Source organism: Phoenix dactylifera, chromosome 4 (genome assembly GCF_051530095.1).
Source record: "Phoenix dactylifera cultivar Ajwa chromosome 4, Ajwa_hap1_PhDact_Kaust_v1.1, whole genome shotgun sequence".
In the NCBI taxonomy this organism is placed as follows: Eukaryota; Viridiplantae; Streptophyta; class Magnoliopsida; order Arecales; family Arecaceae; genus Phoenix; species Phoenix dactylifera.
The window spans coordinates 45,573,189-45,590,345 of NC_143193.1; the positions used below are offsets into that span (position 1 = coordinate 45,573,189).

At 36.5% G+C, this 17,157-nt stretch overlaps 1 protein-coding gene across 8 annotated transcripts; it reads right to left on the reverse strand.

Moving 5' to 3' along the window:
• Positions 1-160: 160 nt before the first annotated feature.
• Positions 161-15,075, reverse strand: LOC103719876 (sister chromatid cohesion 1 protein 2). 8 transcript variants are annotated; one of them, XM_008809341.6, is made up of 14 exons: positions 14,806-15,075; positions 9,234-9,600; positions 9,105-9,142; positions 8,876-8,919; positions 8,683-8,747; positions 8,204-8,601; positions 7,955-8,063; positions 6,209-6,345; positions 5,834-6,114; positions 5,676-5,712; positions 5,453-5,477; positions 5,222-5,354; positions 4,841-4,910; positions 161-473 (listed from the first exon to the last, which is right to left on the reverse strand). In XM_008809341.6, exons 1-13 carry the CDS (start codon positions 14,927-14,929, stop codon positions 4,881-4,883), a joined length of 1,788 nt encoding a protein of 595 aa, XP_008807563.4. In that variant the 5' UTR covers positions 14,930-15,075; the 3' UTR covers positions 161-473; positions 4,841-4,880. The 8 variants fall into 8 exon arrangements, with proteins under 8 accessions (XP_008807563.4, XP_008807562.4, XP_008807560.4 ...); XM_026809539.4 differs by lacking the exon at positions 161-473 and adding an exon at positions 4,625-4,763 and having other exon boundaries at positions 14,806-15,069; XM_008809340.5 differs by lacking the exon at positions 4,841-4,910.
• Positions 15,076-17,157: the final 2,082 nt, after the last annotated feature.

A 17,157-nucleotide genomic window follows, 5' to 3' on the forward strand; every position in this document is an offset into this window, starting at 1 on the left:
CAAAAAAGTTTGATTGTTTGAAGGAGGTACCAAACACGATCTAAATATGACCACATAGCTTTCTGGATTAAAGTTATATAATCGAATGCTTTGTATATTTCCATCTATTCTCGATCCCAAAAATTAGCAGCTTAAAAACATCTAGATTTGACACAAAATATGAAGTGGAGTCCAAGATGTTTTATCGCCTGTATGAAAGAGAGATTCTGAACATATGAACTGAATCTTTCTGAAACAAAGGAAATTTTCCTGTTGGAAACTGTTTGATTTTTAAGCAAAATCATAATATATACAGATCTGTTTCTACATTGGGAGGCTAACAAATTTACAAAGAAGCCAAAACAGACATCTGTCGTCCTGTTCCTGCGCTATGGATTGTTAAACTCTGCTTCAAGTTGAGGACCCGCTGATATGATAATGTCACCATAAGCACAGTCCTGCTTAACATCTATGAGCCCACGGCCCTTTAGAATCTGCAAAAACAAAAGCTATCTTAGTTCAGTATGATGTTCAATTTTCAGAGAACTGATGCTCCTTGCTTGTATTTTTCTGGAAACGCCCAGATTCTTCTTTTGTTTTGCTATTTCGAGTGCATGGGTAAAGCCGAATTGTACTACATTTAAATTACATATCATATTGTAGGGATACAGCAAAAGAAAGCCGGTATCAAACTTTGACACCAATCAAGCCCCACCTGGAGCGCAGATCATGGATCAGGGGATCCAGATATTTCAAGGCATGAGATTGAAACTAGCGTTAAACCACTCGTCATCTACCATATAAAAGGTGAAGTCTTGCTAGTGAAGCGCTACTTTCATTACAGTAACACTTGCCAGAACAAGAGCCTGGATATTTAACCTGGGAACTCAGCAGATAAAGAACCACATTGCATCTGGTGCCATCATCTATGTTGTGATCTTGCCACATCCAATTGATCTGTGCCTTCCTCTCCATCCATCCGTGCTGTTTAAGACTTGCCAGGAAGCCTATTGCTAGAGTTGTCGCAGGTGACCATCAGCTTATTGCTCAAGAGGTTAGTTTAAACCTAGGTCACAGGGGAATGTCTCAATAAGTATATAAGACAATATTCTTGACCAAATCCATTTACCCAACTCAATCCATCGGAAGATAGGCATTTGGCAAACTAAGCACCGGTTGAGTGTCACCAATTCTTAACAAGTTTGTATGACTACTACATGTGTCACGGCTATTCTTTTATCACCTTGCACTCGTGTCTCATTAAAATCACATTGGAGAATTGCTCTCCTTGTAAGTGCTTGTGTTATTCTCCCTTGACAAAATTCGTCTTGATATATACACAAGGGTCGAATGGACTAAAAAGTCACCTAACTTAGAAAGCTTCATGTTGGATCCAGGTTTAAAACCCACCTAACTTGACCAGTTGTTGTGAGCATCTCCAAATTTAGAAAGCTTTTTGAGTTGTTATGATTAGATGAAATATGCCCCAGTGGGTGGATTAAGATGAGCTATAATGGCACAAGGCATTAGTCTAGAATTTGAAGAGAGAATTGCACACGAACTCTCAAAAAGTCTTAGAAGTCAGGATATCTCAGTGAGATTAAGTCTTCTCGCGAAGCTAGTTGAGGTCAAAGATTATGTGATGAAAAATGGATTGATTGACTTCTGGATAAGTGCTCTAAGAGTTACAATTGGGCTGGGAAAAGAGTCCGGTTCAGTCCAGTCATTATAACCTCTTCCATGTTAATCAATATAAATATACACAGGTGTGCACTCTTGTAGTTAAAGAGAGAGAATACAAATAAAACATTATATTTGTGTAGTCTGCTTGGTGTCCATTTATCTCTCTCCCTTCTAAGTTATCTTTTAATACTTGAAAGTGAGAGGTTCTACAGCTAGGGGTGCAAGTCGAGTCGAGTAGCTAGGGACTCGAGCTCAATGTGATTCAAAATACTTAGGCTAGAAACTTGACTCGAGATCGATCAAGCCTTAATATCCAAGCTCATGCTCAACCTGATCAAAAAAAAAAAAAACAATACTCAAGATCTACTCGACTTGACTTGAATATCAACCGAGCTATACTTGAATTCGAGTTCAAAACTTGGCCATAATTAAAAAAAATGGTTAAAACAAAATATAACATAATATTATATTTTAAAATATTAAATTAATAGAAAATATTATAAATAAAATATAATTTATTAAATATATATTTGACTATGCTCGCGAGCTTTTGCTACTTGAGCGCGACTTGAAAAACTATTCGAGCTACTCAAGCTTAATAACAATCGAGTCGAGCTCGAGCAGCTTGCGAGCTGCTCGGTTCATCTATATCCCTATCTACAACAATGGCCACTCGACACTCTGAGAAATGCACCCCTTTAAACTACTTACACACCAAAAATCATATGACTCAGAGACTCCTAATTCATGCATCAAATGCTCAAAAAATATGCATTGTTTTGTGTGATTTAAATTGTTCAATTTTTTGACTACTTGATGCAAGGGTTGAGGGCCTCCAAATCACATGGTTATTGGTGTGCAACCAATTTAGTGGTAGTAGATCATACATCTAACAACTTGGATCATCAATATGAAACCCTCCATCCTCCAATAAGTTCTTAAAGATTTTATATGATTTGACATTTTTTAGTTAACAAAATTTTCTTCCTGCAAATTCATTTTGTCATAGAGTTCAGAAAATTCAATCTTTTTTGGTTAAAAGGCAAACTTAATGACATGAGGATCATAAATTTAAATTTAAGAAGTATTGGTGTGTGATGAGGGACCGACAATCCTAAGAGGAAGTTGTGGAATTCACTTACATGAGGATTTATGGGAATGAAGGTTTTCTGAAGGCTATGAATGTTTATGGGAAGTTTTCTAACCCGTTTCAAAGGTTATATGCTTCAATTCTCAGGTATTCACTAATAAGCCAGCTCAGAAGGTTGACAAATGAGGACGTGAATGACAATATAAATGATCCATATGCTACAGTTAGTTGGTAGTTTGTTATAATATTTGTATTTAAATTTGCAACTATAATATAAGTTTATGACTAAATATTTTGGCTACTTTTTGTAAATTAATTGTTGCATTTCTTATTTGGTGCAGCTTTATAATACATTTAGAAGCCATCCCTCCTATATCCAAGAACAAAAGCCTGAGTTGGACTTTCATCAGCAAGAACCAACATTAGATTAAAAAAATAAAGACATGATGTTTTGGTGTCATATAAATCTATCCACCCTCAATATCTTCAAGTTTCTAGGACGTTCTGTGGCATTCTGACTGTTCCTATTTTCATTGTAGCCTTTATTTTTGGACATGGGGCACTCAAGAATCTTGCAGCTATCTTATGACTGAGATATGCACCCATAACTTATTATTCTGACATTTTGATTATTCATATTTCTAGAGCTTTTAGCTGCGGCAGCTTGTCCCAGCTTTTAGTTGTGGGGGTAGGGGGTTTAAGCATATTACAGTTGTCTTACAATGGATTTTGTTGAGGCTTTGATACACACTTGTAATCAGTTATTTGGATTTAAACTTAATCAACTTTGGTTCTATTAAAGTTGCATAAAATTCTATAGTTGATATGTTAGAATGACCACATTTACAACCAAAAAAATAAATAAATGGAGGACAAAGATGACGGTCTTAAGAAGTTCTTCTATTTGGATATTTCTGCTGGAATTCTTCTCATGCCTCCAAGGAAGTAGAGATTGATTGAAATGGAAATTGAATGAACAAGAGGTACTATGACGGAAAATACTCTGGACTCTGGTTGTCATACTAGTTAGTTTTTATTTATTAGCATATATTTATAATTTGGGGCAAAAACATTTGTTCTTTTATCTTTTGTTCTAGCACATGATAGGTGTGCTTTCCGTGTGTTTTGACTTTGATGATTGGAGGGATTTTTGGTTGGAAATCAGAAGAATGTCCCCCTTTTTTCCGGCCCAGAGGCATCCTTGGCTTTTGCACTTAGATTTCTTTAGTCCTTGGGGGTTTGCAACATTCAATATCTAAACTTTGTTTTGTGTTCCTATAACATGTATGTGATATGGATGTGATTAATATAAATAAAATTTGAGTGATATTTTGATGGGAATAGCAAGATGAAACCTGAGTGTGATTATTGATGGAATTTGGAAAATGATTTGTTGAATGGTTTAAGTGAACATACTATGGTAACAATTTTTTCAGATCCTTTATTATCAAACTATCAAGTATTCAGTGAAATGCTGCATGTTTTGAAGCCTTAGTTTAACAAACTTTAATGCTACATGTTCAGTATCAAGTATTCAGGTCACATGTTATCAACTGCTTAAATGAAATATTGCAAGTTTCGAGTTTTACTCTGATGATTTGTAGTGCTAAAAGTTTAGATATTAATAAAATATTCACTAATTGTGGAATGTTATGAAGTAATCAGATGAAACATTGTTTTGCTGTACTGCATATATTAGGGCTACATAGGGTCAAACTGGATGGCATCCAGGTTGACTGAATTATAAGGGTGTCATTACTTTGTATTCTATAGAGCAATCAGGTTGAAATATGGTCAAACTGGTTTTTAATCAATTCAAATCAAGTTTTTTAATATATAATATCTGAATCTGGATCCAGGTCTCATAGAAACCTGTAACTTTAGGCTATTGCTCAACCCGGAACTGAACCATCCCTGATTTTTGCTATCCCAGATTTTCTGAATTTATAGACCTAGACAAACAGTTCTAGAACGGCCAATTTTTTTTGGACATGGTTTTGGGACGAAGTACCTACAATGCAGACCAGTTGGTCGGTTAGGTTGGATAAAATTTTGCCACTTCTACAAAAAAATAATAACCAAACTCACAAGTTTTCCATTTGGGAGCAACTCAGCTACAAGCAAAGATTCAGAATTTGACAAAAGATGATGAAGATTTCTGAAAGTCAAAAGAATCAGATATTCAGATAATTAAAATAAAATTACAGAATCTAAAATTAATGAAATATTTGTCAATATATTCATGTGAAAACAAGCATGTGAGGCAAGAACTCTAAACAATAGCAAAAATAGCCGTATGAGCAACCATATAGCATCATTAGGTTCGACTATACAGTTTTCCTGATATAATATATTTAGGATAGTATTTTATAAAATCATACAGTCGAGGAAAAAAGAGAGTAATTGGACATTTCTTTAATAATTCAGATGATACTGATACTATGATAATAATAGGGATAAGAAACATACCAGAGTTTCATAAAAAAATCTAGCACATTTTCTTCTAGTCTTCCCTTCTAGGATTCGAGCCAAACTTAAGAATCCTTTTTGTTCTCGATTTTTAATATCTAGCAACTTACTACAAAGATACTGTGCCGCTGCCCTGAACAATGAGAAGTCACCGGTACAAAGACACTTCAGCATGGAGGCAAAAATATAGGGTCCAAACTGGAAAGAAGAAAAAGAAAACTTCCATCTTACCTAGTGCGGACTGACCATCTGTTATCTGCGACAAACATAGAAAGCGTGAGAATGATGTAGAGCAAATTCAAGCTACTATTCCCTTTTGCTAAATAGAAGCAAAGCGTGAGAATGAAGTAGAGCAAATTCAAGCTAGTATTCCCTTTTGCTAAATAGAAGCAAAAGGATATGTGGCAAACCAAAAGGCTAAACCGAATTGCTTTTACTACCCATATAGCAATACCTTGACCTATACTGCTTTCTTCATGAGAGCCAAGCTCCTGAACATATAAAATAACAAAAGCTTCAGTAACATTGGTACGATCTGAAACAGCAAAGATGAAGCAGTGATCTCCAACCATGAGGGGTGCAACCAAGAATAATACTAAACAATTCACTTACCTTATCCATCAAATCCAGTTCAGTGTCTGATGTTTCCAAAGAAGATGGCTTGTTGGTTTCCATTTCAGATGATTTACTAGTTCTGGGTTCATCAGCAAACACTTCTGTTGCTGGAGTTTCAATTATTCTTTCCTGGCATGTTTCTTCATTGTCAGCAGATTTGTTGGGTATTCCATTCTGTGCATTTCCTGCTTCAGTGTGATACTCTGCAAGTGTCTTCTGTGAGGACAAATAATCGGATGATTTGTTCTGGAAGAGAGCTTTGAGCTCTGAAGAAGTACCTGAGAGGAGATGAAACAATAAGCACAACAGATAATTAAAGTAACTTGAATGTTGTATGTGCATTCATCAATAAGGACATATAAGTTAACTTACAGGGCACCAGAGGATCCATAAAAGTTTGCTGCAAATTGGCAATTATGTCAGCTTTCCAGGCATCCAGATACGTGTGAGGTGCTTTCCTCCGCTTAAATATTAAACTACTAGCATCATGTATTCCCTGCCTCAAGGCCCTGGGAGAGTTTAGGATAGGTGCAGCCATGTCAAACTATTTTAAAAAGGAAAAGAAAATGCTCTTCAATATCCACATACATTTAGACAAAAAGAAGAGACCACTGCGTTGGAGAGACAAATTTCATGACAGATTAGACAAATATAATGGACTTAGGACAATACTGAATTACTGATGTGTTCTCTGGTGTCAGTTCCACAAATTACTAGTATATCTTTTCCAAGGAGACATCATAATTTGTATCAATTTGCTAATTCCAAATATATGACATAAGCACTTATAGTTATTGTGCAAACCAGTAAAGTGTGATGGTTGATGCAAATTTAATAATGAAAAATGAGCAGTATAGCAGTATGAAGTGAAACTAACTCAGTATTCTGACAGCTAAAGTGTCCAGGAAAAAAATAAATATAATGTCTCTCAGGAATGCCAATGATGACAACTATGCCTGCATCTCTTGATCTTAATTGTACATTTTAGTATACTCTTAGTTTGTTCCAGATCATATTTTTTTTTGGTTTGGATTACAACATTAAATGTGTCAAGAACTCAGCCAAAATGCTTAATGCAGTCCCAGTGTTAGGTATACTTGTGAGTTGTGTCAGTCACAATTATGAGATTTAAGACTCATAGAAGTTCCAAAAACTAAAAGAATACCATGCCTTCGTAGCTCTCACTGCCATCAATGATAGAATACAGCTCTAATTCCCATAATTTTGACAATAAGCTCAACCAAGACGAGGCAACTTCAATATCTGCTTCTAGCTCTTGTTCTAGGTCTACATTATTGTGGGCGAAGGGGTCAAGAGAGTTGCACACATCTTGCAAGTCAATGCTAGAAAGATAGTTTATGAACGTGTTCCATCCACAAGGCATCAACACATAACATAGTACTCAATGACAGGACATTGCATTAGCTCCCATTTGTCACTAACTAGATCACAATCCTCTCTTTATTTGCTCTCAACTCTCAAAGTTTATAATGTTCCTTATCAAGCAATAAAGCTGTCTATCATGGAGCAACCTCTGTCATCGGGTAACCCTTCTTTTACCTGAGCTTTGATGGCCACTTGATCGAAAGCGGATGCCCTATTTTTCCAGATGAAAGAATCAGTGCTTCCTTTTCTTGCTTCAATAGCCTCCTAAAGGAATTCATCAACATTCCTTGTAACATAGTGACATTTCATCATAAACCTCAAAGTCTAGTTGACATGAAACAACTAATTAGATTCATTTACATAATCTTAACCACGACCACCTACTTCCAACACACATCTCTGTCCACAATGCAATTTATCCAAGTAAAAATAGCTAATGCTGGAAATAAAAATCATTTGTGCATAGAGCTTTTGATTGTGCCTTACTTTTCAAACATGTAATATTTTATTTAAATATTCATCTCTAGATTTATTCAAAACAACCAGAATATGTGATCAAAACTTCATAGTTGTACAGGGTCTAGTTTCTTACTTGGTTTCTAATGTTTAATCACAAAACGGTTTCCGGTTGACACAAGAAATATGTAAAACACAAATATATGGTTCAAATGAAATTCACTTTGATAGAGTAATTTAAGGGGAACATTTTTTACAATTTATACCAATACTTACTCATTGGACAACACAATTGTTTCATCAAAGAGTTTTTTTCTTTTTCTCAGCATCGGAGGACGTTCCCTCTTAGCTGGAGTTCTGACTGTAAATTTAGGTGAAGCAAGCCCTAAAATAAGAAGAAAAAAGAGAAGGTTATCAGTATCTAATAGCACAAGTTTGTGCATAAAACAACAGAAAAAAAGGTCCATGATGACTTCTCCAATAAGTATTAGAATCATAGCAGAATCCATTCTCATAACAACCAACCTAAATCACATGGTAAGTATGTTCTATCATGAGTTTTGGATGGACTTGTAGCTTTTGAATCTCCCCCAACAAGGATTTGAGTTTTTTCATGATTTGATGATAATATCTGATGCAACATAATTGGCTCTACTGGTTTCTGTAATTCCTTAGCATGTATGTTTTTGTCAGGATCTGATGGTGTCATCTCTTGCAGCTTTAAAGGATGTACTTGATGATCTGATTCCACATTGTGTACATTAGGGCCTAGTGACTCCATGGCAGCTAAACCTGCAAAACTCCCACTTTCTTCTATATGCTGAGAATGTCCCCGAGTTTTTCCCCCTCTAACTCCCATGCTGTTCAAGTTGTAAATTTGACTAATTGTGAAATCAATATCCATCATGTGAGATGGAAGAACACTGTTAAAAAAAATTCATCAGTATCACAAAATTAATGGATAATCAACTGTATTAGAATAATTTAATGACCCTTTCCCATACTCATCCACTGGAGTAAAACAAGCAGAATCGAACTCAGCATGAATTACTGTTTCCCTGTGATATTGCTGCAGTCACATGAATACAACTAAAATTAGATCACACATTATTATGAAAGAAACCCATGCAAATTAATTGACAACTTAAAGATTCCAAGAAATCCAATAGATGTAGAACCAAAAAAATGTGAAGATACCTCATTTAGAAAAAAGGTCTGATCCCTTTCATCTGTCCAGTCATCTAGTATAGAGCAAAAAATATTAAGAAAGTTAGTAAATTCTGGAGTTTTTTTACTAAACGAAGACTTCTTACAGTCTAGGAGAGTGGAAGAACACAAAGGAGACCGGTGCCTAACATATATTATCTAAAGTCTAAAATATTTTCATGTATATTGAAAAAAACAAGGGCAAGTGCAAAATTGATACCTTGAGCAATGGTCTGTTCATGGGATTTGGCAGTTTCACTGGAGGAGCCAGAATTATGATTGGTTAATCCGAATAAATAATGCAAGAAAGGTAGAATTATATGCTTTCATAAGCTTATTTAGTTCTTACCATTCATCTGAGATATCCAGATCAAAGGAATCAAGTTCAAATCTTTCTGGTACAGTGATAGTAACATGATTATATGATGCACGCATGGCTTCAATTGGTGCTGTGGACGTTGCTTCTTTTGCAATATTAACTCTCTGATCTGGTACATGTATCACTTTTTTTGTTTGCATAACATTATGCCGTGGTTTGGCAATTGCTTCATTTTGTACAATCCGTTGACTAGGCATAAATGATTTTCTTATATTAGTCAAAGCCTCATTGCAGTCATGGTAAAGATAGTCAACTTTCTTTGAAAATATCCTGACAATACCCAGAAGTAGCTGAGCCAATATTCTATATGAAATATGAACCTCAGGCATGATCTTATCTGCAACAGTCATAACAGAAGAAACAAGTCATCGTAAGTCAATAAAATGAATCTGCCATTGAGCTAACGAATATGGAGTTTTGGAGCATTAACCTTTTGTTGACATTTTGACATACCATAAAAACACAATCTCATAGAAACATATACCTACCAAACATTTTTATGCTTAAAAATTAAGTTATTAAAGTGTGACGGCCATGAATATGAATGAATCAGCTGAAGTTTCTCCTTTGATTTAGCAGCTTCGCTCAGCTAGTTGGCACCCCTCTCCACTTGGGAGATGTCCAGGGTTCAAACCATATTGGTGGCATCCAGGCCGTGTTTCTCAATTATCTCCTTCCATAAAGAAACCATGGATGGCAACACTTTAATATGATCAAAACAAGCAATCTATGGCTAGATAATCAGATGATTAGATGAAGTGGAAACATATCCAGATGGCCAACAGAGATTTGATTTAGATTAAAGAAAACACCCAAGAATAATATAGAAAAGGGAAAATAATTCCTGCTCCTTAGTTTGACCGCTATTGAGCAATTAGAATCTAATCATGTTTCATTTAATCTTTAGTTCCTGATGTGTATTTTACACACAACTGTTTTGTTCTACAACCAGTTTTCTATGCACAATTGTATGTCTTATTCATTGCTATGTATCCAGGGAACTAGACTAAACAGCTATAAGAACAAGGAACTGGTAACAAAACTTTTGGTAAATAAGCACCAATTGTTAAATGGCACTATTGCAGTCTAATTTCTGTTTTCTTTTTATTTTATTTAGACAGCAAGATAGGGAATAGACTGAATATGGATTTATATAAAATGATGTATATCCAGCAGATTTAGATAAAATAATGTATATCCAGCAAACATATTCATTGATTCACTCTGAATATGCTAAAATAAGGATCCTATGGCCTGTTCTTATTCTCGTTCCTGTGCTTAACTCGTGTTTAAGTTGGCAGTAACTCAAGCTATAATGCTCAATGATTCTAGGCATTTTCCAATGTGCAAGAGTACTATTTATTTTTGCCATGTAGGCAATAAGTAAAAGTATCCCAAGTAAAGTAAATGAGAATGCCAAAGTCAGCAGGGTCCACTTTAAAATCAATAACTAATGCATGTTGTAGAAGAGTAACACTTAAAGTCAGACTAGAGAGGTGTCTAAATTGAAAATTTTAAAGAAATTGATTCTGCTAACAGTTCAACACATATTACTTATGTGAGATCCGGCCTAGAATGGGTCGTCTTGGGCTGAAGTCGGTTGGGCCGATTTCAGTGAGAAGAAGGGATTAAAACAGAGGATCGCAATCACAATCCTCTACTTCTTCTTCTCCTCTTCGGTTAAGCGGATAAGCTACAACAACTGTGGCTGCTGTGGACCCCGCGAGGCGTTTGGGTCGCACTCAACCGCCACAAGGATCGCGGGCGGGTGCAACGAACTCAAGCCTATCCCCCCATCTGAAGCTCTATAAATTCCCTCTTTCCCCTCCACCTGGTCCATCACTAAGCATCTTTTCCTTCTTCCTCACCTCCAGCATCCATCGTGTCGCCAAATCCGAGCTCTGCCACCCCAAAATTCTCACCATTTCTCTCTAGATCCCAGACTTCTCTTCTTCGGAAGCAGCCACCGCCGCCGCGAAGTCCACCGTCGTTGCAGCTCGCCGGTGAGTCTGCATCCTCCCATTGCTTCTTTAGGCCGAACTACTACCACCTTGGGCAGCTTGGGATGCTTCCCTTTCCCTTCCTCTGTTTCCTCTTGTGCACGTCCGAACCCCTGCATCTTTCCACCACCGACTGCACCACCGCGCTGCAGGCCGCCGCCAAGGCCACCTCTGCCGTCGGTTCCTCCAGGCTTCGTTGTCGGATCCCCAGCACCCACCCCCTACCTCTTCTCTTCTCTTCCCTCCGTTCTATCTTCTTCTTCCTCTTCTAATTCTTTACTTCTTTTCATTTTATTTATTTATTTATTTATCTATGGATTAGTTTTTCAAATCCTCTTTTCTTTCTCCTAACTTGTGGGACAGACATGATGATTAATCTAGGTTGGCCCGTGCCATTAACAACCAAACCCCGACCCTTGATTGAACCCGGACTGAGATTCTCTCTCTTCTTCCTCTTTTTCTTTAGATAGTCTCAGGGAGGCCCTGAACTACTTTTCTTGTTGCTCGGATCCAAGTTGACCCTAGTATGGAGGCCTTAAACCGCCTCGGTACCCAGGCAGTAGACCGGCCCATTACCTCAACCCTAGCTAGATCTTTTAAAATTTGGCCATTATTGATTTTTGCTTGACCAGTTGAGTTCTCCTTGCTCGGACTGCCCTAGGCAATCGAACATTGCCACCTTCCCAATTTGACTTAGTGGCATGAAGTTGTATCCGCAATAGTATTTTAATTTTTGACTTTGCTTAACTTCTAAGATGACGATAAAATTAATTGTATTTTAATGGTATTAAAACAGGTGAACCTAACCCGCCTATCTGAAGTAGGGTTTTGAAGCGAGAAGAAGGAAATAACTTAATGCTTCAAAGTGTGTTTTCCGAATTTTGATAAAATAATAATTAGCTTATTAAATATGATATATGTTTTATACTTGGTCAAATGGGTCGGGCATGCTATTGTTACAATAGTAAATCTTTTAAATATGTTGCGTTATGTTATAAAATTTAAAAAATATGACTGGATAAATTATGAAATTTGTTTCATATGTATGTATTCTTAGCACTGCTATAATCTGGCCCCACCAATAGAAATTATTCGTTGGCCCTATCGACTTGTAATCTGAGAAACTAGTTTCGATGCCGAACCATCGGTGATTAGAATAGTGGTATTTGACACTTTGTGCATTATATATCTGACCCGTGCCACTAGGTTACGTGGCTATAGCCTGATGTTGGACCTCTAGTATCAGTTTATAAAAATAATAATAAATTTCAAAAGAGATAAATGCATTATTCGAAAATGGATTTATTCCCTATCAGTATCATGCTCTTTAATTATTTATTCATTTAGCATTCTTAGACTACACTTTTTGGTGTTATGTTGCTTAATGGGCTAGTGTAGCTCATTATTCTTTCTTTTTCTATTTTTTATTTCAGATCTTGAATCATGATTGCTCGGGACTTAAGGAAGTTCGCTAGATCTTCTGAACATTTTCACAATTATTGGAGTTCTATTTATATTAGTTTAGTTGGAACATCTTATTTGATTTGAATATTTCGACTTATGTCACTTTGGAGTAACTTTGATAATTTGCTTTAGATCATGATTAAATTAATTTACAAAGAATCAAAGAATTATTATTGCTTTGAGATTCTGATATGATTTGTAGCCTTGCATACTTGTATAGTCCGCCATGCAGATATGCGGCGTCTGTTACGCTTTGGGTTCGAGGCTACACTCTAGGTTTAGGGCGTGATAACTTATGAAGCCTTCTCTCTACCATGCATTGGCTAAGATAGTGATCCATTTAGACAGCCCATGGCAAAACTCCCACAAGACAGAATCTTTCAATGGACCACTTCCATCATTGGGATTTCAAAAACAGACCACCAATAATCTACATTTGGATGGTCCAAGAATAAAAATTGATTCTTATGCTATTGAAGCTTTTAATACGTTTCTTTTTCGAGCTGGCAATTCTCAGGGCAATGAATAAGATTGCTTCCATGGATGCTTATGCTACACCAAAGTAAAAATTAGCTTGACAATGTGAAAAAGCATCGAGAATGAACAAGAGATATGAGATAAATTCTATCTTGCTTATATTAGCCTCACAATGTAAAAAAGCATCGAGAATGAACATGAGCTACAAGATAAATTTTATCTTGCTTATATACCTTTCTTTACATGATCAGGTAAAATTCAGCTTCTAGACACACAATATATTAGACTAAAACAGACACGGGTTAACCTCCCTATATGGGCAGCCTGAAAGGATCAATATACAACCTGTAGAAGTTTACAAATGTGTTACACCTCTCTTTCAACTTGATGTTTACAAATGTGTTACACCTCTCTTTCAACTTGATGTCACCCCTCTGCACTGATTGCAGATTCTTGCTAAGGCATCTGGCAGGAAAGGGGCCCAGCATAAAATTTTAAATGAAAAACTGGTATTTGTACCAACTTCGCAGACTAATTTTCTTGATCACATAGTTTCTTCTCATGCGACCAGGAAGCAACCTGCCAAGATTCCCTATGAATTTGAAAGTGTCTATATGAAGGGGAAAGCCTCAAAATTGCATCCATTACTAATACACTAATTATACCCCCAAACTAAACTCAAACACATAGGTCATATGTACAATCAGTGATAAAATGCCCCACATTTGCAAAGAGCGCGAATCGAACTGTTGCTACTAGCATACAACACCATAAAGAAGAGTTTGACACTCAACTCTAAGCTAAGAACCATAGCAAACTAAACAATTAGTTCAACATAAATAGTGCTGAATCTTCTGCTCATCAGTTCTACTATCCCTGTATATCTCATAAGAAAAAAGGGTGAGGCTAGGGAAGGGGCGGGGGGGTGTATAAACGTGTACCCGCCCTCAATCTTGCAACTGGTTTCTGATATTAAAAAAAGCATCCTAAGTGCATGACGCTCCACCCACTGCAGGGTCGAGAGGGTCAGATGTATGTACGGAGAGGCTATTTCCATGTTTCAAACCCGTGACACCCAGGTCACAAACATTACCGTTGCACCAAGGCCTGCCCTCATCTGACCCTCTGTTTCTGATAACAAAATAAAACAAGCAAATCCAGCACTCAGGCATAAAGATTCATGAACAAGCTCTCTAAATACCTCGTCTAGGTTTTGACAATTTTAGGAACGCAACATCAGCTTTGACGACCATGCATCATTTACAGCTTCAATGCACTAAGAACAATAAAAAAAAAAAAGCAACTTCTGAAAACCAAATCAACTCGCCTCTTCCAAAAACACCCACAAAATCCGAGAGACATATGCATCAATAAAGAAAACAAGGTCTATAAGGAGGGAAAAAATAAAAGGAAAAAGCAAAAAAAAAAACCGCAATGAATGGGTGGTTTCCTCGGAGCACAAATACTTCGATTTATAGAGACTAAAGCAATAAAATTCAACAAGAAATACTGAGAAGTCACCAGTCACTCTGTGGACAAGACATACCTAAAGAAAAAAACATGTTTACAGAGATTGAGTGAGTGAGAGAGAGAGAGAGTACCAACAGAAGAGGAGATATCGGTGTCGGCAATCTGGTCTTTCTTCAGCTTCTTGAAGCAAAACGCAGCAATCCATATGTTGCCCAAAGGCCCCTTCCTTGATAGAAGGGACTGCGAATAAAACATGGCTTCTTCTTCTTCCCTTCCGACGTCTCTCCCTCTTTCTCCAGCTCTCCGAGCGAGTATTTTTCAGGCGGCAGAAGAAGCGAGAAGACGCGAAGAAGAGCTCTATCGAGATATGAAGAGAAGAGGGTGGGAAACTGATGGCTTACGACGGAAGCCAGCGAAAGGGGCAGGGAAAACAACGGGACACGGAGGACAAGAGAGTAAATTACTGGATTGCCCTTCTGCCACCCCCTCATTTAAAATGATAGATACCATCTCTTGCCAAAATGATAATAATAATAATAAATCGAGAATTCAATTTTGATTTTATCTTTAGAAATAAAGTAGGAAAGCATAGAAAGAGATTAATTAGTCTTTCTATTTTATTGCTAAGTTTGGAAAAGGAAGTATGTAGCAATACCCGGCATTTTAACACAAAAAAAAAAAATGTAATGATGAGTTGGAGAGAAAGTATTTTGGTCTCTTCGAATTTATTTGATTTGTGGAAAAAAATTTTCTCATTGAAATATTTTTTAAAAAAACTATTATCTAGAAATATGATGTTTGGAAAGATGATTTTTTTTGCATATTTAGTTAAACATAAAAAAATAACATATTCTAAAGTAGCTCATATTTGGTTGCGTATTCTTTTTAAAAAAATATATAAAATACCGGTTAGAAAGATACTGTTCTATTCTCATATAGATTTTTTTATGCAAAGCTGGACCTCCCTACTCACTGGCTTGACTGCATTGACGCTGGGATGAATGCATTTAAAGCAAACGGGACCGTACAGGGTGGGCCTGCCTTACCGGTCACGATTCCATCGCCCACGAAGATCAACGATGCACGGACGGTCTCAGCTCAGTACATACGGAATACGAGAATTTCCACCTTGTTGAAGATCTGGTGGTGCTACCCGAAGACTTAAATGAATAGCCATCGCTGTTAAGAACAACCGAGATCCAATTAGAATTTGCGCGTAGCTTTTTGTCTTTGACATAAAAAAAGAAGGTTGTAATAACGAAACGGACATGTGAGAATTTTGTCCTTGCCTTGCTAGTGGAACAAGAAAGACAATAAATAAATTATAAAAATTTTATTTTAAAAAAAGCTACCTTCTCTTTTTTTGTGGTAAAGTTTTAATTAAAATATATTTTTTATTTTTTCATTAATTTTTTTTTTCCTCCCAACCAAATGTGTTCTCCACCAAAATTTGCCCCTAATTTTAGTTTTGGTTACAAAAGTTTGTCCCAGATGCCTAAGCTTTTCTATTTTTGGTTCATCGGAGGCTGAGCTGGGGTGTTTTTGTTATTTGCTGAGTTGGCAGCGGACATTTTGGTAATTGAAGATCGCAACGGTCGGCTTGGGAGGATGACCAGGGGGGACGCCTGTAATAAATGATTGCAGAGCACCATGTAGTTAAATGTTATTAAAAGGAATGGAAAGAAAAAAAAGAAGAAAGTGGAAAATAATATTGAGCAAGAAATATTAAATCTATTCCAGCGAGGATGATTGACGGAGAAAGGTCTTAAACTCTATCCTCCGGACTTTGGCAATTTATTTATTCGTTTACTCCACCGTGCTGTTAGCTCAGGTTGACACGAGGCACGTGTTGGAGAAAGGTGTTAACTATATCCTATTTGAGGCTTTGTTTGGCAACCTATTTATTTGTTTATTTCAGTATGATTTTACCTCAGCTTGACGTGAGTCACTTGTTGGACACGTGGCCGACGCATTGAAAAAGGGCTCGCCGTGTCACGAGTTTTGAGGCTCCCTTCCGGAGGCTTTGTTCAGGATAATCATCCATATTTTTTTTATTTATAAATGGAGTAATCTATGTTATAACCCATTTTCTTCTTTCTTTCAAATGAGTTGGCTTGAGGTCTTCCTTTGTAAAAACCCAATTCAAACTTGACTATTGCCCATGGGTTTAGGATAGGGTTGGCAATCATGGATCTGTTCTTCGGATTGGATGCAATCAAATTAAAAGTTTCTTCAATCCAAATCCGAACTATTTTATTACAAATGATCAAAAATTTAAATTAAAAATTGATTTTTTTTTGTTCAACAAGTAATTTGATGCAACCACATAATTTATCTATTAAATAAATCAAGTTAGATTAAATGAATTAAACAAATTAAATGGGTCAAATGAGTTGAATAGATCTTAAATGGATTAAATGGGTCAAATGAGTTACATGGATTACTTGATCCACCCCATACATAAATATTAAATGGGTTAAATA

Excerpts from the sequence above, each read along its gene's own strand:
- LOC103719876 (XM_008809337.5), bottom strand. The coding sequence starts at position 14,929 with ATGTTTTATTCGCAGTCCCTTCTATCAAGGAAGGGGCCTTTGGGCAAC. Across the intron at positions 6,115-6,208 it reads TATGGATCCTCTGGTGCCCT|GTACTTCTTCAGAGCTCAAA; the intron begins GTAAGTTAACTT and ends ATCTCCTCTCAG. Across the intron at positions 5,713-5,833 it reads AACTGGATTTGATGGATAAG|GAGCTTGGCTCTCATGAAGA; the intron begins GTAAGTGAATTG and ends TTATATGTTCAG.